Source organism: Carassius auratus, chromosome 35 (assembly GCF_003368295.1).
Source record: "Carassius auratus strain Wakin chromosome 35, ASM336829v1, whole genome shotgun sequence".
NCBI lineage: Eukaryota > Metazoa > Chordata > Actinopteri > Cypriniformes > Cyprinidae > Carassius > Carassius auratus.
The window spans coordinates 5,001-30,174 of NC_039277.1; the positions used below are offsets into that span (position 1 = coordinate 5,001).

The 25,174-nt window shown below is 44.3% G+C and overlaps 2 protein-coding genes across 3 annotated transcripts in view; one reads left to right on the forward strand and one right to left on the reverse strand.

Annotated features, from left to right (window-relative positions):
* The window catches only part of LOC113053947 (long-chain fatty acid transport protein 6), a 13,520-nt gene extending 3,504 nt beyond the window's left edge, over positions 1–10,016 (forward strand). The window contains exons 2-10 of the mRNA XM_026219103.1: positions 1–10; positions 1,428–1,586; positions 1,686–1,810; positions 1,949–2,143; positions 2,270–2,360; positions 2,608–2,806; positions 4,613–4,710; positions 4,921–5,051; positions 9,050–10,016. The exon at positions 1–10 is cut by the window's left edge and continues 188 nt beyond it. Coding sequence (XP_026074888.1) covers positions 1–10; positions 1,428–1,586; positions 1,686–1,810; positions 1,949–2,143; positions 2,270–2,360; positions 2,608–2,806; positions 4,613–4,710; positions 4,921–5,051; positions 9,050–9,226 — 1,185 coding nt within the window. The 3' untranslated portion in view covers positions 9,227–10,016. The remainder of the gene's footprint in view (positions 11–1,427; positions 1,587–1,685; positions 1,811–1,948; positions 2,144–2,269; positions 2,361–2,607; positions 2,807–4,612; positions 4,711–4,920; positions 5,052–9,049) is intronic.
* A 9,783-nt stretch (positions 10,017–19,799) lies between these two features.
* LOC113053948 (solute carrier family 12 member 2-like) overlaps positions 19,800–25,174 on the reverse strand; it is a 43,185-nt gene continuing 37,810 nt past the window's right edge. For both annotated transcript variants that reach the window (XM_026219105.1, XM_026219104.1), the window contains 4 exons: positions 23,989–24,075; positions 22,812–22,947; positions 21,831–21,898; positions 19,800–21,661 (listed from right to left, as the gene is read on the reverse strand). In XM_026219105.1, the coding sequence (XP_026074890.1) occupies positions 21,526–21,661; positions 21,831–21,898; positions 22,812–22,947; positions 23,989–24,075 (427 nt within the window). In that variant the 3' untranslated portion in view covers positions 19,800–21,525. The remainder of the gene's footprint in view (positions 21,662–21,830; positions 21,899–22,811; positions 22,948–23,988; positions 24,076–25,174) is intronic.

Here is a 25,174-nt window from a genome sequence, read left to right on the forward strand (position 1 = left end):
GGCACCACAGGTACAGTCCAGCAGCGTGACCATCACACTAACAGCTGAAGAGTGATGGGTCAGTGCTGGGGATGATGTCTGAGGCTGGTCATATCTACAGCACTCTGCTATCACCAAACATGCTGCCATTATCAGATGAGCAAGAGAACCACTTCTGACCCATCACTCTAAACCAATGCCTGTAAAATAGGAAATACAAATAGGAAAGGATGCTTTTAGTTTACTTTTTATGCACTTCTCAGAAATATACTTAAAATGACATTTAATATACTTGACTTATACTTCCAAAATACTGAATATATTTGAGCTATACTCCTAGAATCCGTGTTTTCATTATTATACGGTAGATTATTATTCTGAATCCAGTTCATAGTCTTTTTTCAGCTTTTTGTTCAAAATCTTATTTCTTAATTTTTTATGAAACTTACCCACATTATAGTCTTATAAAAAAATAATGTATAAGGTTGAATACAATGTTTTTGTCTACAAGTTTTGCATGTTCAGACATTCATGAAATAAAATACAATCACATTCAGACCTAAACAGGGAGATAGTAGCATAGGTAAAGTTTGATGTACAGCAGGGATCCTCAGATCTGGTCCACTGATCAAACACAGCTGATCATGCTAATCATGCTAATCATGCTAATCAGTGTGTTCAGGATCATCAGAGCGTCACGCTAGCTGAGTCTGATCAGGGTCAGAGCTAAACTCTGCGGAGCATTGATCTGAGGAACACTGATGTAGTCAAACTAAAGAAAACCTTTGAGTATACTTGCAGTATAAAACTACTAAACTAGGGTACAATACTATACTTCAGAGTCTACAAAGTATTTAATTAGTAAACTATCAGAATACATAAGTTCACTTTTAGTATAATTGCAGTACAAACTACAAACAGAGAGGTAAACTAGTTGTGTACTCAGAGTTTGCTACTGTTATACTTAAAAGTATACATTTATATACTAGAAAGTGGGCCACTTTAGTCCCAAAGAGAACTGAGACAGTACACTCACAAGTATACTACTACAACACTGATATATGCTTACTTGCTACATAAAGTATACTTAAAAATATTACTTAAGTGTACTTAGTAAAATAAACTTGAAGTATACTATTTTTTTGGTAGGGGATTTTTTTGGTAAGCACAATGAAATAAAGCTGGTGCAGTTATTCATGTGATCAAATGTTAATTATTTGTTCACATGCTACATTTTTATTACAGATGTCTTTCACTGTTGCACTAGTTTATATGAGAAGTATTTCCCCGAGTAATCCTATTAGTTCTCCGGGTGTTTTTGGTCCTTGTTTACAGACGTATCAGATCAGCATCATCTCCAGCCTGGTAGTGATCGTGTACAGTTCTAGATCTCAGATCGTGTGCTGTGCTGTGATATCTGTGTGGTTCTGACCGTGTGTGTTCCTCAGGCCTGCCCAAGGCTGCTCGGATCAGTCACATCAAAGCGGTGATGTGCATGGCCTTCCTGCGTCTGTGTGGCGCCGGCGCCCGTGACCGGGTCTATCTGACGCTGCCGCTCTATCACATGTCTGCGTCTCTGCTGGGCATCGGCGGCTGCATCGAGCTCGGTATGATCAGCCACACACACATCACAGCTGCATACACACACACACATCTCTAGAGTAATCCACAGGAGAGTCAGGCTCAATGTTACCTGGTTCTTTCAGGGGCCACGTGTGTTCTGAAGAGGAAGTTCTCCGCCAGCCAGTTCTGGAAGGACTGTGTGAAGTATGACATTACGGTGTTTCAGTATATTGGAGAACTCTGTCGATATCTGGTCAATCAACCGAAGGTACTCAACTCTGAGATATCATTGTTTCTACTTGACATGGTTTTGTCAAAGGTTCGATTTTATTGTGTTAGTGTTGATGGAATAGTTGAAAATGTCGTTGTTAATCTTTGGCTTATTTTCATACCAATTCCTTTCCAGACCGCAGAGGAAGTGGCTCATAAAGTGCGCCTCGCCGCAGGAAGTGGTCTCCGAGCTGATGTTTGGAAGCAGTTCCTCAGGCGGTTTGGAAAAATACAAATCCGTGAAGCGTATGGTTTGACGGAGGCCAGTATTGGCTTTGTTAATTACACTGATGAAATTGGACCGATTGGCCGAGCCAGTTACTTTAATAAGGTCTGGTTTTAATTGATTAACTGTTTAATAAATGTGTAAAAAATCAGGTTCAAAGAGAAATTGCAGTTCATTCAGAAATGTGAAATGTACTCCTCTGATGTGGACCTTTTCTCTGGTTTATTTCAGCTCAGTTTGCCGTTTGAGTTTTTAAAATGTGATCCGCAAACGTATGATCCCATCCGGACAGACACAGGACACTGCATTAAAGTGAGTAAAGGTGAGATCATCATATCTGCTTTAATATATACATTAATATTTAAGAGCAGAGCACTGTCCGTGCGAGCTGGAGCGCTGCTGTGTGACCCTGAAGAGGAGACCGGATCACTGGAGGGGAACTGTTACCTTCTGACATGTTTACGCCGGTTTGATAAAATAGTTTTGTGACATGAGGAGAAGTGTAGAGAATGACCTGAAGACAGATGTGAGATCAGAAGGTGTTTTGAGCGAGTGGTGGTGTGTTTCAGGGGAAGCAGGGTTACTGGTGGCTCCAGTGATGTTCACCAACCCTTTCCTGGGATACGCCGGAGATAAAGCCATGTCAGAGAAGAAGCTGCTGAGGGACGTCTTCAAGAGCGGAGATGTGTACTTCAACACTGGAGATCTGATGCTTCAGGACCACAGAGACTTCGTCTACTTCAAAGACAGGATTGGAGACACATTCAGGTCTTTATTTCATGACACACACACACACACACACGAAGATACACACCCTGTGTAGACTTTACATTCACAGTGATTCTTTAGAAAGGTCTAGTGGAGGTTCATCACCGCTGAGGATCGACTGACAGTTTAGACCTTTTCTTCTCATGGCATTCTCAGAACAAAGAGTAATAAAGTATTCCTCACTGTGTGCATGAAAACATAAAACACTGCTGTACAGGAAGGGACTCAGTGAGCCAAAACGAGTTCTGGAAGTACTGATGAATGGTGTTTTCCATCTCAAGCCTGTACAGCAGAGTAAGTGAGTGTTAGGTCAGCGCTGTGTGAGGCAGCACATTAGTTTAGAGCAGATTTAAAACTTGAATTCACCCAATCAGTGTTGAGTATCCACATGCTACAAATAAACCTGCCTGAGATATCCCTTACGAAAAAGAAGTTTATTCAAGTGTGCTATTAGTATACTTTTTTTTAACAAAAAAAAAATAGGTAAGTATGCTTTTAGTTTACTTTATGTACTTCTCAGAAATGGGCTTTATGTACTCCTCAAATGACATTTAAGTTTAATTGACTGACTGACAAAAATTCTAAGTATATTTGAGCTATACTCCTAGAATCTGTGTTTTCATTGTTATACGCTAGAGGGCGCTAGTACACATCTTCTGTACAGAATTTCCAAAAAAACACAAGTGAAGAAGAATAAAGAAACACCAGATACTAACACATGTAACACCATCATCTGACATGAAACAGCATCAAAACTGTCACGTTATGGAATAAAATGTCGACTAATGAAGCTTTGGGGTGTCGATCGACTCCATCTACATTCTGATTATCATTCTGAATCCAATTCATAGTCTTTTTCAGCTTTTTGTTCAGATTTTTTATTAAACACATTAAAGTGTTTAAAAAACAGAACAAATGAAGCTAGAATAAAATGTTTTTGTTCTTTCTTTGGATGTTTTGTATGTTCAGATATTCATATAACAAAATATATACACATTAAAACCTAAATAGGGACATAGTAGCATACGTAAAGTATGATGTACTCATGAGTATACTTGCAGTATACAACTATTAAACTAGTAGTTTTCTGAGACTATACTTCAGAGTGTAAAAAGTATTTAATTAGTAAACTATCAGAATACATATGTTCACTTTTAGTATAATTGAAGTACAAACTACAAACAGAGGTAACTACAGTACTTGTGTACTCAGAGTTTGCTACTGTTATAACTAAAGTATTTTTAAAAGTATACTTTTATATACTAGAAAGTGGGCCAATTTAGTCCCAAGGAGTACTGAAACAGTACACTCACAAGTATAATACTAGAACACTGAGATATGCTTACTTGCTACATAAAGTATACTTACTTATAAATATACTTGAACTCTACTTAAGTATACTCAGTAAAATAAACTTGAAGTATACTACTCTTTGGTAAGGGATAACCTCCCACACTCGTCCATCACCATCAGTTCATCGCACTTCTTTCTGATTGGAGTGATCCAGATGTGTCAAGCTGACTAATGATGTTTAACGTGAGTTCTTGATCAATGTTTGGCATTAATTGTGCTCGTGATGGAGCGCTTTACAGACCTTTATCTGTCTGTTGGAAGTCACTTCTCTGATGCTGACTGGCTTAAGCGTGTGAAATATGAACTCCAATGGTCCATTTGCTCTGCTTGTAGTCTTCACATCCTAAGAAAGGTCAAAAGTATCTTGTCTGGCTCTCTGTGATGTTATCTGCACACTGACCTCATTGGACCGCGGTTGATCAACACTGATCATGCTGTTTTGCTGGTTTGCAGGTGGAAAGGAGAAAACGTGTCCACCACGGAGGTGTCTGAGGTGCTGGGGTGTCTGGACTTCCTGCTGGACGTCAGTGTGTACGGGGTCACTGTCCCAGGTGCCTTGAGTCTCCGGCTGTGTCTAAAACTGCTGGAGTAAAGATTTACACTGCTGCTCTGTAGTATATGCTTGGCTGTCCATTTTTTTTAAATCATTTTTTAAATGATTATTAAATGAACAGCTAAACAGATTTCATAAGTTTCCAGCTGTGCTGGAGATGAGAAGTGGAGCACTGGACGCGGTGTGACTGAACTAATGTTTTTGGCAGGATACGAGGGTCGAGCAGGGATGGCTGCTGTAGTGTTGAAGGACGGTCATGGATTGGATGGAGAGAGGCTCTACAGTCATCTTCTCCACACTCTTCCTCCGTACGCATGGCCATGTTTTCTGAGAGTGCAGGTACTTCAGCTTTATATCTCCTCATCTCTGGTTCAGACAGAAGTTGATCTGTCAGACCAGACACACAAGTTTCTCAGAAAGTCTTCTGTGATCAGAAAATGTTTCGGACCCTGTTTCCACCTCTTTTTTTAGCATTGAGCACTTGATCTGATCTGATCACCTGAGTGTATCTTACACCTGGACTGAGCACTGCCGCTATTAATCACTCTACATTACTTCAACTTACTTTAACATCAAAGTTCCTGGTGAAAAATTACCATACTCATGATTCTGCAAAAACAGTCCACCATTCAGAGAATACAAAAGTTCCATGACATGGTCCCAGTGACATAATCATCGTCAATCAATCGTCCATTTTTTATAAATCTAAGTATGTAGTGTTGTGATTTACCTTGCAGCTGGTTGGTTTGGTTCATTGTTTATCGCTCTTTAACAAAGACCTCCTATGGGAAAAATTAATGGGAACAATAGTTGAGGAAGCAAGTCCGCAGGAAAAGTGGGCAGGCACTGTTGCACACTACAACAACAACAACAACACAGATCACCTTTGACCCCAGTTCTAATAATGTCTTCATCATCATGGGCTCAATCTAAAGCAAAGGTGACCGAAGAAAATGTTGAGATGTCATCAATTCTGATATATAACACTGTTCACATTACCGACTGATCCTTGTCTGTGTTTAAAAATAGAAGACAGCAGCTCTGAAAGTACAGATCATGCTTCTGTGCTTTCTGATGAAACATGAGTGTGAGCAAGAGAGTGAGAGATTGTGTGTGAGTGAGCCTGAGCGTGTGTGAGAGTGAGTGTGAGCGCGAGCGTGTGTGTGTGTGTGAGAGTGTGTGTGAGAGTGAGAGATTGTGTGTGAGTGAGCCTGAGCGTGTGTAAGAGAGCGCATGTGAGAGTGAGAGAGTGAGCGGGAGCGTGTGTGTGTGTGTGAGAGTGTGTGTGAGTGAGAGATTGTGTGTAAGTGAGCCTGAGCGTGTGTAAGAGAGCGCATGTGAGAGTGAGAGAGTGAACGCGAGCGTGTGTGTGTGTGTGTGTGAGAGTGAGAGATTGTGTGTAAGTGAGCCTGAGCGTGTGTAAGAGTGCATGTGTGAGTGAGAGCACGAGCGTGTGTGTGTGTGAGCGTGTGTGAGAGTTTGTGTGTGAGTGAGCCTGAGCGTGTGTGAGAGCATGTGTGAGTGAAGAGTGTGTGTGTGAGAGCGTGTGTGAGAGTGAGAGATTGTGTGTGAGTGAGCCTGAGCGTGTGTAAGAGTGTGAGTGCGAGCGTGTGTGTGTGTGTGAGAGTGAGAGATTGTGTGTAAGTGAGCCTGAGCGTGTGTGAGAGCACGAGCGCGTGTGTGTGTGAGCATGTGTGAGAGTTTGTGTGTGAGTGAGCCTGAGCGTGTGTGAGAGCACGTGTGTGTGTGAGAGTGTGTGAGAGTGAGAGATTGTGTGTGAGTGAGCCTGAGCGTGTGTAAGAGAGCGTGTGTGAGAGTGTGAGAGTGTGAGTGCAAGCGTGTGTGTGTGTGTGAGAGCATGTGTGAGAGTGAGAGATTGTGTGTAAGTGAGCCTGAGCGTGTGTAAGAGAGCGCGTGTGAGTGAGAGAGTGTGAGAGTGTGTGTGTGTGTGTGTGAGAGAGCGTGTGTGAGAGTGAGAGATTTGTGTGAGAGTGAGCCTGAGCGTGTGTAAGAGAGCAGGTGTGAGTGAGAGAGTGTGAGCGCAAGTGTGTGTGTGTGTGTGTGTGAGAGCGTGTGTGAGAGTGAGAGATTGTGTGTGAGTGAGCCTGAGCGTGTGTAAGAGAGCACATGTGAGAGTGAGAGAGTGAGCATGTGTGTGTGAGAGCGTGTGTGAGAGTGAGAGATTTGTGTGTGAGTGAGCCTGAGCATGTGTAAGAGAGTGCGTGTGAGAGTGAGTGTGTGAGCGCAAGTGTGTGTGTGTGTGTGAGAGAGAGAGATTGTGTGTGAGTGAGCCTGAGCGTGTGTAAGAGAGCACGTGTGAGAGTGAGAGAGTGAGCATGAGCGTGTGTGTGTGAGAGCGTGTGTGAGAGTGAGAGATTGTGTGTGAGTGAGCCTGAGCGTGTGTAAGAGAGTGCGTGTGAGTGAGAGAGCGTGCATGAGAGTGAGAGATTATGTGAGAGTGAGCCTGAGCGCGTGTGAGTGAGACAGTGTGCGCGTGTGTGTGAGAGCGTGCATGAGAGTGAGAAATTGTGTGAGAGTGAGCCTGAGCGTGTGTAAGAGAGCAAGTGTGAGTGAGAGAGTGTGAGCGCAAGTGTGTGTTTGTGTGTGAGAGCGTGTGTGAGAGTGAGAGATTGTGTGAGTGAGCCTGAGCGTGTGTAAGAGAGCACTTGTGAGAGTGAGAGAGTGAGAGGGAGCGTGTGTGTGTGAGAGCGTGTGTGAGAGTGAGAGATTGTGTGTGAGTGAGCCTGAGCGTGTGTAAGAGAGCAAGTGTGAGTGAGAGAGTGAGTGGGAGCGTGTGTGTGTGAGAGCGTGTGTGAGAGTGAGAGATTTGTGTGTGAGTGAGCCTGAGCATGTGTAAGAGAGCGCGTGTGAGAGTGAGAGTGTGTGAGCGTGAGCGTGTTTGTGTGAGAGCGTGTGAGAGATTGTATGTGAGTGAGCCTAAGCGTGTGTAAGAGAGAGTGTGAGCGCGAGTTATTGTGAGAGTGTGAGCGCGAGCGTGTGTGTGTGAGAGCAGGTGTGAGTGCGAGCATGTGTGAGAGTGAGAGATTGTGTGTGAGTGAGCCTGAGCGTGTGTAAGAGAACGTGTGTGAGAGTGAGCATGAGTGTGTGTGTGTGAGAGCGTGTGAGTGAGAGATTGTGTGTGAGTGAGCCTGAGCGTGTGTAAGAGAGCGTATGTGAGAGTGAGAGAGTGTGAGCGCATGTGTGTGTGTGAGTGAGCCTGAGCGTGTTTAAGTGCGTGTGTGAGTGTGAGCGTGTGTGTGTGAGAGCGTGTGTGAGTGAGCCTGAGCGTGTGTAAGAGCATGTGTGAGTGAAGAGTTTGAGTGTGTGTGAGAGCGTGTGTGAGAGTGAGAGATTGTGTGTGAGTGAGCCTGAGCGTGTGTAAGAGAGCGTGTGAGAGTGAGAGAGTGTGAGCGCAAGCGTATGTGTGTGTGAGAGCGTGTGTGAGAGTTTGTGTGAGTGAGCCTGAGCATGTGTGAGAGCACGTGTGAGTGAAGAGAGTGTGTGTGTGAGAGCGTGTGTGAGAGTGAGATTGTGTGTGAGTGAGCCTGAGCGTGTATAAGAGAGTGTGTGTGTGTGAGAGTGAGAGAGTGTGAGCGTGAGCGTGTGTGTGTGAGAGCGTGTGTGAGTGAGCCTGAGCGTGTGTGAGAGCATGTGTGAGTTAAGAGAGTGTGTGTGTGAGAGTGAGATTGTGTGTGAGTGAGCCTGAGAATGTATAAGAGAGTTTGTGTGAGAGTGAGAGAGTGTGAGCGCCAGCGTGTGTGTGTGTGTGTGTGTGTGTGAGAGCGTGTGTGAGAGTGAGAGTTTGTGTGTGAGTAAGCCTGAGCGTATGTGAGAGCACGTGTGAGTGAAGAGTGTGTGTGAGAGCGTGTGTGAGAGTGAGATTGTGTGTGAGTGAGCCTGAGCGTGTATAAGAGAGTGTGTTAGAGTGAGAGAGTGTGAGCGCGAGCGTGTGTGAGATTGAGAGATTGTGTGTGAGTGAGCCTGAGCGTGTGTAAGAGAGCAGGTGTGAGCGCGAGCGTGTGTGAGAGCGTGTGTGAGAGTGAGAGATTGTGTGTGAGTGAGCCTGAGCGTGTGTAAGAGAGCTTGTGTGAGTGAGAGTGTGAGCGTGAGTGTGTGTGTGTGAGAGCGTGTGTGTGAGTGAGAGAGTGTGAGCGCGAGCGTGTGTAAGAGAGCAGGTGTGAGTGAGAGAGTGTGTGCGTGAGTGAGAGTGTGTGTGTCTGTGTATTTGTGTGTGTGTGTGTGTGTGTGTGTCTATGTGTGTGCTCTTGCACATTCTTGCTGCCTGCAGTGGCACAGCCTATTGTCTTCTTGTGCTTTCCTGCTTTTGTCCTCCGCAGACTTCCTTAGACGTGACGGATACGTTCAAGCAGCAGAAGGGCAGACTGGTGCAGCAGGGCTTCAGTCCGGATACAGTCCAGCAGCCGCTCTTCTTCCTGGACGCTTTGAGGAAAACCTATATGCCCCTCACTGCACAGCTGTATGACCACATCGTTTCAGGCAAGATCAGACTTTAGATGCATTGTGGGAAATGCAGTGGAAAATGTCCACATCACCAGACAGCTACAGTGATCCTTGTATTTGTGTACTTCACAAATGTATGTGGCATTTCAGGGCTGGTGTGTTTTTAGTGTTTTAGTCTCTATGGGCCACTGAGCCCACAAATAAACTGGAATGACTTTGTTAGGATTTCTTAACATTGATACAGAGAAGAACTATTGCAATCAATGCACTCTTAACCACTTCACTCAGTGTGTAACTTTTCCCTCCTCTTTTTATTAACTGTTAATTAAGTTTTTATATTTATTTTTGAGAGTAGAGAAGTGTCTTTAATAATGTTACATAGGTTAAATAATCAAATAAAAACTATTTTCTTCATCTAAAAGACTAATTAATATCCCAGCTGCAGTATATGTTTGATTTCAGAAATGGTTTATAACTACAGTCATGAACGTCAAAGAGCAATTCATTAATATGCAACAGACTGGACAGTATATGATTTTTTTTTAATCATGTTCATCTTTCAGTTGTGTTGAGTTTGTTGTTACTGTTGTGTGTTTGACTGTAGTACTGGTCACTGGAGATCCTTGATAATGACGAAGTGTGACTCTTCTTCTTTTGTTAGAATCTCAGTTGCACTGTAATAAAGTTCAGTTCTATTAGATTGCACTTGATCCAACAGCATTAATAACAAACCTGTAAAGGAAGTAGTTTACCACAAGGGGGCAGTGCTAACCTTACACATTTTGTGTATAAAAGTCAACAGAAATGTAATTTGTAATAAAGAACATACATTATATGCTGAGATGTGTGTATGTCTCCTTGGTTAAGAACTGTCTCACAGCATACAGTTTTAAGGAAACATTATTCAATAAGGAGGTGCATGTAAAAATCCTCTAGAAGTGAACCTGATTATATATATATATATGTATGTATGTATGTGTGTATATATATATATATATATATATATATATATATATATATATATATATATATATATATATATATATAATGTAAGGTGAGTTCAACGAGATCACTTTGAGATTAAAGGTACGAGTAACAAGTACCTTTAAAAATTCAGGGTTTTTTCAAGGGCGACTAACTGTTATTCAGTGCTGCATAAAAATATTATATGATGCTTTTAAAAGCAACAGGCGAACAAATGATGAACATTGAGTTAATAGCAGCTTGTTTAGTGACCGGATGTGAGCTGAGCGAAAGCGGAAGAGACGCTAGAGGCAGCAGGAGCGAGAACTGAAACACGTAATGGAGTTTAGTTTATGTGACATGAAAAAAACAATGTATAAGCAAAAACAATGTTTGATTTTTTTTTTTTTATCCAAATCAAAAAGTCAACTATGTTATGAAAGATATAACAGAATGATCTGATATACTACTGTACTTTATGGAATATGTGCTTAAATATCCATAAATTGGTTTTCAGTTCTATACAATGTATCTATACATTGCAGCTAATTTGCATATTAATGTGTTCTTGGGGCAGACCATAATAAAAAAAAGTCATATTCTTATTTGGAACCCCATAACATTGTCCTTAGATGTGTATTCATGACAAACAATTAAAAATATACATTTTTAAATGTTAATTCCAAAACATGATAATATTTCCCTAAGAGTGCTAAAGTTGATCATTCTGTCGAAAGCAGTCATACTTAAAGATCAAGTATAGGGTATGAGATAGTTTATGATCAAACCTCCAGACATCTGATTGTGCTCTGTACAGGACAGACTGTGTCTCGGAGGAATGACTGTAAAGCTGGACTGGTTGAGCCACAGCAGTTTCATTCCTCTCATGAACGATCACACTTCATACATTAAGTACAGCAGCTACTGCTCGTTGATAGATGGACTGGAGTGAGTGTCACAAAATGACTCTTGCATTTATAAATGACAGTAACAGAAGTACAGGATCCTCTTCATCCTCTCCTCAACAAGCTGTTCTCCTCCTGTCTTTCTGTTCAGGGCTTTATTTGCATTTCAGGGCAAAAACAGGATCTGCTCGGATTCATTCATCTCCTAAACTAACCTGACTGTGAAGGTTCCCTGGGTTAAATCAAAGGAGGATCTAGTTCAGAAGGATGGGTCTCAGAGATGGGAAAAACAAGTCTTATGACACACATCTAAACTAATGCTGCTTTTATTAGAATATAAGGCTGTGATATGTGGGCTTTTCTGAGTGAAACATATGCCTTTGTTACTGAAGCATAGAGAGTGTGACAGATATATTACACTGAACTTCTTATACTTAAGCTTGTATAATTATCGGTGTGCAGATTAACACTTATTTCTTTGTCTCATAGGCTTCTTTTACATTTATTTTTTGCATTTATTAATTGTGTTTGTGCAGACCTAATGTGTGTGGATCTCGTCTGCAGCCGGGCTGGAAGATTCTGCCTGGAGGCGATGTTGTGCGTAAGTCTCTAGGTCCATATGAATGTGCTTTTGAATTCCATTGGCTTAAATGTATTCCAATAAAGAAATCCTAGAAAACATGTGTAGTGAATTAAAGCTTTGTTCTATGCCTTGTAGAAAATACATAGAACAAAAATGTTTCCAGTTTGTCGTCTATTTTATTTTAATTTTACTCTATTCTTTTTTTATCACTTGCTTTGGTTAGGTTAGGAAACTTTATTAATTCTGACTAATTGATTATATTAATTAAACTCTGTACACATGCTTCCCAGGATTTCTTTATTACAAACAACACAATAATAAATCAAATGAAAAAACAACTGATCACACCTGATCAACACAGATTTCTAGAGTAAATGGGTGAGTACCATCAGGGTCAGCTTTTTTAACCTTTATTTTTACAGTCAAAGTCATTAAGAACAGGTTATTATTTACAATGGCTGCCCTTTAACTGCTGGCGTCCCTCACCCAACACGGGAGTTTCCTGGAGACAGATCAAAAATTTCAGCCCCACTTCTTTATCACTCTTGCTTTATGACATGGGGCTCCATCTTGCTGGAAAATGCATGGATCATCACCAAATTGCTCATGGATGATGGAAGTAGTTGCACCTGCAGGATGTTTTAAAACCATTCTTTATACGTGGCAATGTTTTTGGGCAGAATTATGTGAGAGCCATTTCTTTGGTTGAAAAGCATCCTCACACATGGATGGTCTCAGGATCCTTCACTGTTGGCACCACACAGGACTTGTGGTAGCGTTCACCTTTTCTTTTCCGAACAATTGATTTTGCATAAGTACCAAATAGTCAGAAGGGAGTTTCATCAGAGAAAAGAACTTTGCACCAGTCTTCTGCTGTCCAATCCTTGTACTTCCTGCAGAATTTCAGTCTGTCCTTGATGTTTTTCTGGGAGAGAAGTGGCTTCTTGGCTGCCTTTCTTGACTGCAGGCCGTTGTCCAAAAGTCTTGTCCTCACTGTGTGTGCAGATGCTCTCTCACAAACCTGCTGCCATTCCTTAGTAAGCTCTTCACTGATGGAGACACAATGCTGTAGCTGACTCCTCAGGTGGAGATGGTCCTGTTCTTGTTCTGTAGCTGACTCCTCAGGAGGAGACGGTCCTGTTCTTGTTCTGTAGCTGACTCCTCAGGAGGAGACGGTCCTGTTCTGTAGCTGACTCCTCAGGAGGAGACGGCCCTGTTCTGTAGCTGACTCCTCAGGAGGAGACGGTCCTGTTCTGTAGCTGACTCCTCAGGAGGAGAGGGTCCTGTTCTGTAGCTGACTCCTCAGGAGGAGAGGGTCCTGTTCTGTAGCTGACTCCTCAGGAGGAGACGGTCCTGTTCTTGTTCTGTAGCTGACTCCTCAGGAGGAGACGGTCCTGTTCTGTAGCTGACTCCTCAGGAGGAGACGGCCCTGTTCTGTAGCTGACTCCTCAGGAGGAGACGGTCCTGTTCTGTAGCTGACTCCTCAGGAGGAGAGGGTCCTGTTCTGTAGCTGACTCCTCAGGAGGAGACGGTCCTGTTCTGTAGCTGACTCCTCAGGAGGAGAGGGTCCTGTTCTGTAGCTGACTCCTCAGGAGGAGACGGCCCTGTTCTGTAGCGACTCCTCAGGGGGAGACGGCCCTGTTCTGTAGCTGACTCCTCAGGAGGAGACGGTCCTGTTCTGTAGCTGACTCCTCAGGAGGAGAGGGTCCTGTTCTGTAGCTGACTCCTCAGGAGGAGACGGTCTTGTTCTGTAGCTGACTCCTCAGGAGGAGAGGGTCCTGTTCTGTAGCTGACTCCTCAGGAGGAGACGGCCCTGTTCTGTAGCGACTCCTCAGGGGGAGACGGCCCTGTTCTGTAGCGACTCCTCAGGGGGAGAGGGTCCTGTTCTGTAGCTGACTCCTCAGGGGGAGACGGTCCTGTTCTGTAGCTGACTCCTCAGGGGGAGACGGTCCTGTTCTGTAGCTGACTCCTCAGGGGGAGACGGTCCTGTTCTGCAGCTGACTACTTAGGGGGAGACGGTCCTGTTCTGTAGCTGACTCCTCAGGGGGAGACGGCCCTGTTCTGTAGCTGACTCCTCAGGGGGAGAGGGTCCTGTTCTGTAGCTGACTCCTCAGGGGGAGACGGTCCTGTTCTGCAGCTGACTCCTCAGGGGGAGACGGTCCTGTTCTGCAGCTGACTACTCAGGGGGAGACGGTCCTGTTCTGCAGCTGACTCCTCAGGGGGAGACGGTCCTGTTCTGTAGCTGACTCCTCAGGGGGAGACGGTCCTGTTCTGCAGCTGACTCCTCAGGGGGAGACGGTCCTGTTCTGCAGCTGACTACTCAGGGGGAGACGGTCCTGTTCTTGTTCTGTAGCTGACTACTCAGGAGGAGACGGTCCTGTTCTGCAGCTGACTACTCAGGGGGAGACGGTCCTGTTCTTGTTCTGTAGCTGACTACTCAGGGGGAGACGGTCCTGTTCTTGTTCTGTAGCTGACTACTCAGGAGGAGACGGTCCTGTTCTGCAGCTGACTACTCAGGGGGAGACGGTCCTGTTCTTGTTCTGCAGCTGACTCCTCAGGAGGAGACGGTCCTGTTCTGTAGCTGACTCCTCAGGGGGAGAGGGTCCTGTTCTGTAGCTGACTCCTCAGGGGGAGACGGTCCTGTTCTGTAGCTGACTCCTCAGGGGGAGACGGTCCTGTTCTGCAGCTGACTACTCAGGGGGAGACGGTCCTGTTCTGCAGCTGACTACTCAGGGGGAGACGGTCCTGTTCTGCAGCTGACTACTCAGGGGGAGACGGTCCTGTTCTGCAGCTGACTCCTCAGGGGGAGACGGTCCTGTTCTGCAGCTGACTACTCAGGGGGAGACGGTCCTGTTCTTGTTCTGTAGCTGACTACTCAGGAGGAGACGGTCCTGTTCTGCAGCTGACTCCTCAGGGGGAGACGGTCCTGTTCTGCAGCTGACTCCTCAGGGGGAGACGGTCCTGTTCTGCAGCTGACTACTCAGGGGGAGACGGTCCTGTTCTTGTTCTGTAGCTGACTACTCAGGAGGAGACGGTCCTGTTCTGCAGCTGACTACTCAGGGGGAGACGGTCCTGTTCTTGTTCTGTAGCTGACTACTCAGGAGGAGACGGTCCTGTTCTGCAGCTGACTCCTCAGGGGGAGACGGTCCTGTTCTGTAGCTGACTCCTCAGGAGGAGACGGTCGTGTTCTGTAGCTGACTCCTCAGGAGCAGACGGTCCTGTTCTGTAGCTGACTCCTCAGGAGGAGACGGTCGTGTTCTGTAGCTGACTCCTCAGGGGGAGACGGTCCTGTTCTGTAGCTGACTCCTCAGGAGGAGACGGTCGTGTTCTGTAGCTGACTCCTCAGGAGCAGACGGTCCTGTTCTGTAGCTGACTCCTCAGGAGGAGACGGTCGTGTTCTGTAGCTGACTCCTCAGGAGGAGAGGGTCCTGTTCTTGTTCTGTAGCTGACTACTCAGGAGGAGAGGGTCCTGTTCTGTAGCTGACTCCTCAGGAGGAGACGGTCGTGTTCTGTAGCTGACTACTCAGGAGGAGACGGTCCTGTTCTGTAGCTGACTACTCAGGGGGAGACGGTCGTGTTCTGTAGCTGACTCCTCAGGGGGAGACGGTCGTGTTCTGTAGCTGACTACTCAGGAGGAGACGGTCCTGTTCTGTAGCTGACTCCTCAGGAGCAGACGGTCGTGTTCTGTAGCTGACTCCTCAGGAGGAGAGGGTCCTGTTCTTGTTCTGTAGCTGACTCCTCAGGAGGAGATGGTCCTATTCTCACTGTCACCCAGTTGCCCTGCTGCAGGGGCTCTGTTGCCGGAACCGAACAATGTACAGGAATCCCTGAGCTAGATGCATCCAAAGCCGTATCTAGAGCCCTAACATTCTTACTGTCCTCAATTAAAGTTTGGATGCGTGTCTCTAATTCTGAAATCTTCTCTGTCAGCCTAACTATTTCCCCGCATTTATCACATGTGAATCCCTCATCAGCGACAGAGATAGATAAACTGTACATGTGTCAAGAGGTGCAAATAAACAGCAGGAGAAGGCATTACTCACCGTGCTTGATGAAATATTCTTACCACAGTTGTTTGATGAACTTGTGAAAAACTGGAGCGAGAGAGAGGAGAGGAGAGGAGAAAAGAGCGATAGGTTGAAAGCACTAATAAGGAGCTAACAAGTGCTAATGCAATGCAGGTGTACTGCACTCACAGATATAAAATACTGGTAATACTGGTTTAAAATATACAATAAAACCAGGTAAACTCAAAAACCAGGTCTGTTAAAAGAAAACATTTCAATTGCCCATACCATCAAAACAGTCCAAAGTTAGTATCCACCAGTGTATATACAATCCACAGAAAGTGAGATCCAAAGTTCATAGAAGGTGTCTTGAAAGGTGAGCTCTGATTGTGGTAACTCCTCGAACTAGTTTGGTGGCTGTCCCCAATGTTTGTCATGCTGCTCTTAATCAGTTATACTTCCTACTTCCAACCATACAGCTATTAAATACACACATTAAATGATTGTAATAAAGAAAAGCACCAGGCCCAGATGGTGTTACACCAGCCTGTCTGAAAATCTGTGCTGACCAGCTGGCCCCCATCTTTTCACAGATCTTCAACAGATCCCTGGAGTTGTGTGAAGTACCTTCCTGCTTCAAACGCTCCACCATCATCCCCATCCCAAAGAAACCCAAGATAACAGGACTTAACGACTACAGACCTGTGGCTCTAACGTCTGTCGTCATGAAGTCGTTTGAAAAACTGGTTCTGGGTTATCTGAAGGACATCACTGGACCCTTACTGGACCCCCTGCAGTTTGCTTACCGAGCAAACAGGTCCGTGGATGATGCAATCAACATAGGATTGCACTTCATCCTGCAACATCTGGACAAAACAGGGACTTCTGTGAGGATCCTGTTTGTGGACTTTAGTTCGGCTTTCAACACCATCATCCCAACAACCCTCCAGACCAAACTGACCCAGCTCTCTGTTCCTAGCTCTATCTGTCAGTGGATCACCAGCTTTCTGACAGATAGGCAACAGCTAGTGAGACTGGGGAAATTCACATCAAACAGCTGCTCCACCAACACTGGTGCCCCTCAGGGATGTGTTCTCTCCCCTCTGCTCTTCTCCCTGTACACCAACGACTGCACCTCTAAAGACCCCTCTGTCAAGCTCCTGAAGTTTGCAGATGACACTACAGTCATCGGCCTCATTCAGGACGGTGACGAGTCTGCTTACAGACAAGAGGTTGAGCAGCTGGCTGTCTGGTGCAGTCTTAACAACCTGGAGCTGAACACGCTCAAAACAGTGGAGATGATCGTGGACTTCAGGAGAAACCCCCCTGCACTTTCCCCACTCACCATCATGAACAGCCCTGTGACTGCAGTGGAGTCATTCAGGTTCCTGGGAACCACCATCTCTCAGGACCTGAAGTGGGACAATCACATTGACTCCATTGTAAAAAAGTCCCAACAAAGGTTGTATTTCCTTCGCCAGCTGAGGAAGTTTAACCTGCCACAGGAGCTGCTGAAACAGTTCTACTCAGCCGTCATTGAGTCTGTACTGTGTACTTCTATAACTGTCTGGTTAGGCTCAGCAACAAAATCAGACATCAGAAGACTACAGAGAACTGTTCGGACTGCTGAAAGGATTATTGGTGCTCCCCTGCCCACCCTTCAAGAACTGTATACATCCAGAGTGAGGAAAAGGGCTCATAAAATCACTCTGGATCCCTCACATCCAAGTCACCCCATCTTTGAACTTTTGCCATCTGGCCGGCGTCTCAGAGCCGCAAATACCAGAACAGCAAGGCACAAGAACAGTTTCTTCCCCCAGGCAATCTACCTCATGAACAGTTAAATGTTCCCCACTTATGCTTATGCAAACAAAGTGCAACATCCTTATATGTATTTGTTACCCCTCCATCCTAGTACATCCCTGCATCCTTTTCAATCCTATTCCATTATCATTTATAGCACAATTGTTTATACACTTATTTATTTGACTACCTTTTTTTTTTTTTTTTTTTGTCTGTGTGTTGGTGTCTCTGTGTACTGGAAGTTTATGTCACTAAAACAAATTCCTTGTATGCGCAAACATACTTGGCAATAAAGCTCTTTCTGATTCTGATTCTGAAAGTGATAAAACATGTCTTTTGTGTGACAGCGTCACAATGTCATTTAAAGACACAGGACCAGGCTCTGTTAAAAACATTCTGCTCCCACTCAAAATAAGCATTTTCAGAATTATATAATAATTGTTCTGTGGGGTATTTTGAGCTGAAACTGAAACTTCACAGACACATTCTGGGGACACCAGAGACTGAATTAAGGTCTGTGGTGAAGACAAACTGAAGATATTGAAAGTGACTAGACATACTGTACAGCAAAGTATGGTGACCCATACTTGTAATTGGTGCTCTGCTTTTAACCCATCCAAAGTGCACACACACAGAGCAGTGAACACACACACACACACTGTGAACACACACCCGGAGCAGTGTTCATCATTTATGCTGCGGCGCCCGGGGAGCAGTTGGGGGTTCGATGCCTTGTTCAAGGGCTCCTAAGTCATGGTATTGAAGGTGGAGAGAGCACTGTACATGTTGTTGTTTTAGCTTCATACATCTGCTGATTGTATTCAGGAATCAAAATTCACAAAAGTTGTGTATTTTTGTGAGAATTATCATTAAAGAATCATAAGCTTTTGATGGCCACAGAACTTTATTTTATTTTTTCAGTTGAGTTATTGTGAAGGGAACCAGACTAACGCTAACTTCTGGGATGGCCTACAAAAACACGTCATCACTACAGCTCTATTGTTTAGGGAATAGTAGCTAAAGTGCCTTAATATTGATTCAGAAATATTCTTTCATGAATCATGCTCTCATAATATTGACATTACTTAACAATGGCTTCCTCTGAGCCAGTAGGTTTGTCCAGTAATGATGAGTCTCACTGATGCTGGACGTGATCCCAGTGTTTCGGCCCACAGGCAGAGAATCATCTTGGATACATCTCACTTTAAATCACATATTTCCTTATAACCAATTATACATCACCTGAAAACAATTATATCATTAAGCAAATATAATCATATATAATAATCATTAAGACTGATGTCATCCATAATTGGTAAAAGATATCGTTGACTTGATTGCAAATAAATGCACAGACACTATTTAACTGAACAGAGATGACATCACTGAATTCAATGATGAACTGCCTTTAACTGTCATTCTGCATTATTGACACACTGTTTTCCTAATCAATGTTGTTCAGTTAATTTGACGCAGTGTTTTTTGTTTAAAGTGCTATATAAATAAAGGTGACTTGACTTGAATCAAACCCATGACTTTGCTATGAGTATCATTCCTGTATGTGATGCAGTGCGTCTAAGAGCTGAAGATCACGGGCATCCAGTATGGTTTCAGTATGGTTTTCAGGCCTTGACCTTTAAACACAGAGATTGTTCCAGATTCTCTGAATCTTTGCATGATATTATGCACTGTAGATGATGATAACTTCAAACTCTTTGCAATTTTTCTCTGAGAAACTTGTTTCTGGAGCATTGGGGGAATTGGTGATCCTCTGCCCATCTTGACTTCTGAGAGACACTGAGAGGCTCTTTTTATACCCAATCATGTTCCCAATTTACCTAATAAGCTGCAGATTGGTCCTCCAGCTGCTCCTTATACGTACATTTAACTTTTCCGGCCTCTTATTGCTTCCTGTCCCAACTTTTTTGGAATGTGTAGCTCTCATTAAATCCAAAATGAGCCAATATTTGGCATGACATTTCAAAATGTCCGCTTTCAACATTTGATATGTTATCTATATTCTATTGTGAATAAAATATAAGTTCATGAGATTTGTAAATTATTCCATTCCTTTTTTACACACAATTTGTTAGTTTTTTTACTCACAACGTGCCAACTTTTTTGGAATCGTGTTTATATATATATATATATGACGGTGTAATTTACTAGCAGTTCACATTGACAGGGCCATCAGATGTTTCTAATGATCCTCAGCTGACTGTTTGACCAGAAGATGAATATGACGTGTGTGTTGAACATGTTCTCACAGATGACACAAGCTCAGTTCAGCGTAGAGAAGAGTATAATCACCAACACTTCCTGAACAGAAGATCATCTGACACCCACAGACACAGACTAGAGCAGCCAGAATTATCATCACTTTATTTTTATATATTGCAATAAAGATGTACAAAGCATTGATACCCTTTACCATTACAACGTTAGAAAAAAGCATACATGTGACAAATAACAGTACAGTATATTAAAACATTACTGTTCCAGCACAATCAGTCGGTCAGACCCTGCTCAAGAGCCTTCTTTATGAGAATCTGCAGACTAAACCCAAACTACTGAAGAAAATTCACATGAAACTACTGTAAGAGAACCACTTCTCAAACATGTTTCTCACCATATGAATGTACTGTTATTATTCCTCTCCTGTGATTAATCTTATTAGGTTAAAGATATAAAGATAAATAAGTTAGTGAGGAAGTCTAGTGTGAACGAGAGCTGGAGCTCGCTGACCTCGAGGTGTCAACTCATTTTCACATGTAGAAATAAGCTACCGAGAAATGAAACGGACTTAGGCAACACATTCTGCAGGATGAGAAACACCATGACACAAGAGATGAGAAGACGGCTTGATCTACAGAAACAGCAGAGGAAGGTCTCCTCCAACACATCATACGCTTGACACACTCTCCCTTTTCTCTCTCGACAGATGACAGACAGGTGTTTGACTCGAGATAACAGGTCAGGTGCTGAACACACACAGAGCAGGTGAGAGTCACTTCAAATCAAACACCTGCCGCACACACACTTAATGAGAACATATTGATCCTAACTTTGTCACATGGAGTATTTCTCAGGTACACAGAGCAGAACTAGTGTCAGACGTGCTCTCGCTTAAACTAAGGCATGATGGGCCATACGACAAACATCTGCTCAAACATCCCAGCATTCAATCACGAGAATCAACCGGACAAACCAATCACATTCAAGAACAGAACAGAGCGAATCTGAAGAAAACTACGTTACAGACGATCAGACACACGGACGCACGGCTCCTGCAGAGAGGAACACATCCGTCTCATTCATCACCCAGCACATTCTTCCAGCTTCAGGTGACACATGAACACATCTCGGGATTTCCTTAACACAGACACACACGGAGCGATGACAGCAGGAGGGAAGGAAGGAAGTCTGAAGTCATCTGTTAAGGCAAAGGTGCGCTCTGCAGCAGGATCTGTGATTGGAGCGCTTCGGCAGTCTTCATCTCTCCAAAACCATTCAGCTGCACACTAGGGAAACTAATATAGTTCTGGTACAGCAGACTACTTGAAGAAAGATTGTAATCACCCTGTAGTTCAGCTCGATCATTGTAACAAGAACATGGAGGAACTCCACAGCTCATCCCATTCTTAAAGGAAGACATAAAACTGAAGAAAAAATACAAGAAACTGCTTTACAAGAAAGAGAAAACATGACGCAGTGGAAACCTCAGTTAAAACTTGATCAAATCAAGGAAGATTTACATTTAAAACCCAATAAAAACACGTTATAAATCACCAGTCAGGGAAAAGTGTAAGAATTGAATCTGATTGTACAGAAAGGCACATCCACAAGGCCATCAAAAGTGTTTTTCTTCAAAGTGAGAAAACAAGAAATGAGGTGATTATTGCTTCATCGAGAGCAAATAAAAAAAATCCACAACTCAAAAAGTTGTGACAGTCATAATAAGGATAACAGTGATAATCAGTGTAAGAAGCTGTGCTCGGACAATATAAACCCAGATCGTTCCTGTCGAAGGAGTCTGTTTGTTTCAGCTCTGTGGAGAAATGTCTATCATCATCATCATGAGTCTGAGAGCTCTAGGAGTAGAAGGTGAGGACGCTCTGGTGGTTCCCACGCACCAAGAGGATGGGCGGCAGGTCTTTGGATAGTGTGTCCAGCCAGGCCATGTAAAGAGCGCTGGAGACGGCTCCTTTCCTGGCCAGCGGCATGCTCCTGTGACACACACACACACACACACACACACAGTATCAGAGCTGGCTGAAACTGGACCACTGCAGCTAATGAGCATTCCCTCTGCTGCTCTTAGTTTGAGGAGGTGTTTGTTCCTCCAGTCAGCAGGTGGCAGCAGGTCACTGAAACACTGCCGGTGTTCCTAACTTACATGACGATGAGGTTAGCTGTGCTCGAGTGCTCCTTCAACAGCTCGTTCAGTCGGATCTGACGGTTACTCTGAGGAAACAAACAAATCAATTAGCAGGAAGACTGAGGTTGCTGTATCTGATAGCAGCTGAGAAAAACAGGAAACAGTGCATCTACATACCATCATTTTACACCACCGAGTCAGGTATTTTAATTGCACTTGTTCTTGGACAAAACGGTCTAAAAGAGTCACTGTTTCAGCTGATAGATCAGGAGTCAACACTACGTCAGTAAGAGCGGCGCTGCTCTAGTTCTGGAGGATCATACGCTCGGTCACTGCTCTTTCTGAGAGCTAGACACTATAGATTAGGACACATGCTAACTCACCTGCTTCTGTACCCATCCTAAACTTTTGAGATTTTGAAGAGTTCATCTTCTATCATTTGCAGCATCCATCACTTGTGGGGTGCCACAGGGCTTAGTGTTGGGACCTTTCTGTCCTCTCTTTTGACAAAAAGCCAACATTATGCTCTTTCCTAAAACATTACTCAAATGAAAAAGTGAGGTCTTTGAATCCTTTATAAATGGGCTTTTGTCTTTTAAATTCAGTACCATTTAAATTATTAAGTAAAATTAAAAGGTCTTACAAAATAGCTAAACGTTTCTAAATGAAATATTAAATAATTATCACATAGCATTTTGGATTTCAGTTTTCAGTCAAGTGCATCCAGAGTGGTCCTGGTGCATGTCTAGTAGTTAGTTACTCTTTTCTATCCTTCTCTTAATAAAACCCCTTTCATTACACCAGTTTCTTCCTGGTGTTGATAATACAGCAAGAGTTAATGAGATCTCTAACTTCCTGTGATTTCTGTGATTCTTGTTCATTCATGTAATGTGTTTGTCACAGATCTGTGCTAGTTCAGAGCAGGGAATGCTGCGGTGCTGTGAGCTGTATCTTTGTGATCCCTCATCTGTGAACGTGTCAGGACGTGTGTGCTGAGACCTTGGCTTTGTACAGCTCCAGCTCGTTGTCTGTGATTCTCCAGGGCTCTTCACTCTTCAGCCTCTCCGCAGCTTCCTGCTCCATGTCATCTTCTCTCAGCTTATACGGCTCGATCATCTGAGCAAACTCTGTCAAACTGCATGACGAACACAAGAGGTCAGCGCATGTGCGACCCAGATCACAGAGCCAGTAATGTGTGTATCAGCTCCTGAAATCAGTCTGTAGCTGTGTCCAAATTCAGGGTCTGCATCCTCCTTAGGATCCTTCCTACCCGGTTGAAGGAGGATGGGTCCTCCGACGACCGCAAAAACCGGAAGTCGGTGTTTGTGAATTTGGACAGCCTACCCTTCTTTCAGTTCCCTCCCTTAACCGTTGCTCATATCCTGTCGCCTAGCAACCGTGACAGCGCCAAGCAAGACGCCGGTGAAGAGCTCATCGTTCTCTCCCCGGAGCTTTATAAACACTTCTGTCTGCTCTTTCGTCCTTAGAAGCGTTAAAACAGCTTCAATCACTAACAAATAAGCTGTGTGTAAGGGGATATTCACACAGGCAGTAAGGAAGAAGCTAGTTTACAAAAGTAAACGTTTTTTTTTACATATACACGTACACATGTAAAAAAAAAAAATGCTTAATGCTAAAACAAAATGCCTAACTAGAAAACCACTGAAAATATATCTTTTTGAAAAGCCAGTTTTTAAAAAACATCGAAAATAATCTCCCCCACTCTGCTACCGCTCGCTTCGTCCTGCCGAAAAGAATTATGGGATAGGTAGGACGCGAAAGGATCCATCACACCCATCCTTCCAATTCGGGGAAAAGGAGGACGCATTTGTGGGCCGCATTTGAAGGATCCTACGAATTTGGACAGCCTTCGTCGCGGCGCTGTGACGTAACATCCTTCAAATGCGTCCTCCGAAGGATGTAGACCCTGAATTTGGACACAGCCTGTGTCAGGTTACCAGTGGTGCGTCTCATCCAGCCAAGCTTTAAACTGAACTCTTGAGTCTATTCAGATCTGAATTAGCACTGATTGCTAAATGCTAAACAATTAACAAAAAGACCCCAAATGCAAAACTAGCCCTCAAATATCTAACACATGCCACAAAAATCCCAAACAATTAACAGTGAAGCAATGTTGAGGAAAGAGCTGGTGTGGTGAGATGAGTAACGTTCATACCCCTCTGACTTGGGCTTCGTGTTGATGTCCCCCAGGACCGTGATGTCAGAGAAATCGATCCTGAACTTGCTGAGCAGTGTGGCCATGCTAAGGACACAACAAAGTCTCATTACATATTTAACAGACAATAATAAATAATGCATGCAATATTGCACTATTAGTTCCCCATCGCAGCAGCTGGGACGGCTCCTCGAACGCTCCTGAGATCCAGCAGCTGATGTGTGATCAGGACAATGAACCCCACAGACCTGTTCAGCTGCGTCTCATGCTCTCTGTGAAGACCTCGCTGCTGGAACACCTCTAACTACAGATAACAGAGACCCTGACAGCAGCGGAGGAGGAGGAGGACACTGGGAAACATCTGTCTCTCTCTCTCACACACACACACACACGCACACGCACACACAGAGACCCTGACAGCAGCGGAGGAGGAGGACACTGGGAAACATCTGTCTCTCTCTCTCACACACACACACACGCACACACACACACACACACAGAGACACAGAGACCCTGACAGCAGCGGAGGAGGAGGAGGACACTGGGAGACATCTGTCTCTCTCTCTCACACACACACACACGCACACACACACACACACACAGAGACACAGAGACCCTGACAGCAGCGGAGGAGGAGGAGGACACTGGGAGACATCTGTCTCTCTCTCTCACACACACACACACACGCACACACACACACACACACACACACGCACACACAGAGACCCTGACAGCAGCGGAGGTGGAGGAGGAGGACACTGGGAGACATCTGTCTCTCTCACACACACACACACGCACAGAGACACACACAGAGACACACACACACACACAGACACACTAACACGCACACACACGCACACGCACACAGAGACACAGAGACCCTGACAGCAGCGGAGGAGGAGGAGGACACTGGGAAACATCTGTCTCTCTCACACACACACACGCACACACACACGCACAGAGACACACACACACACACACGCACACACAAACACACACACCCCCCCCCCCCACACACACACACAGAGACACAGAGACACACAGAGACACACACACACACAGACACAGACAGAGACACTAACACACACACACACAGACACCCCCCCCACACACACACACACAGACAAACTGACACACACAGAGATACACAAACACAGACACACACACGCACACGCGCACACACACA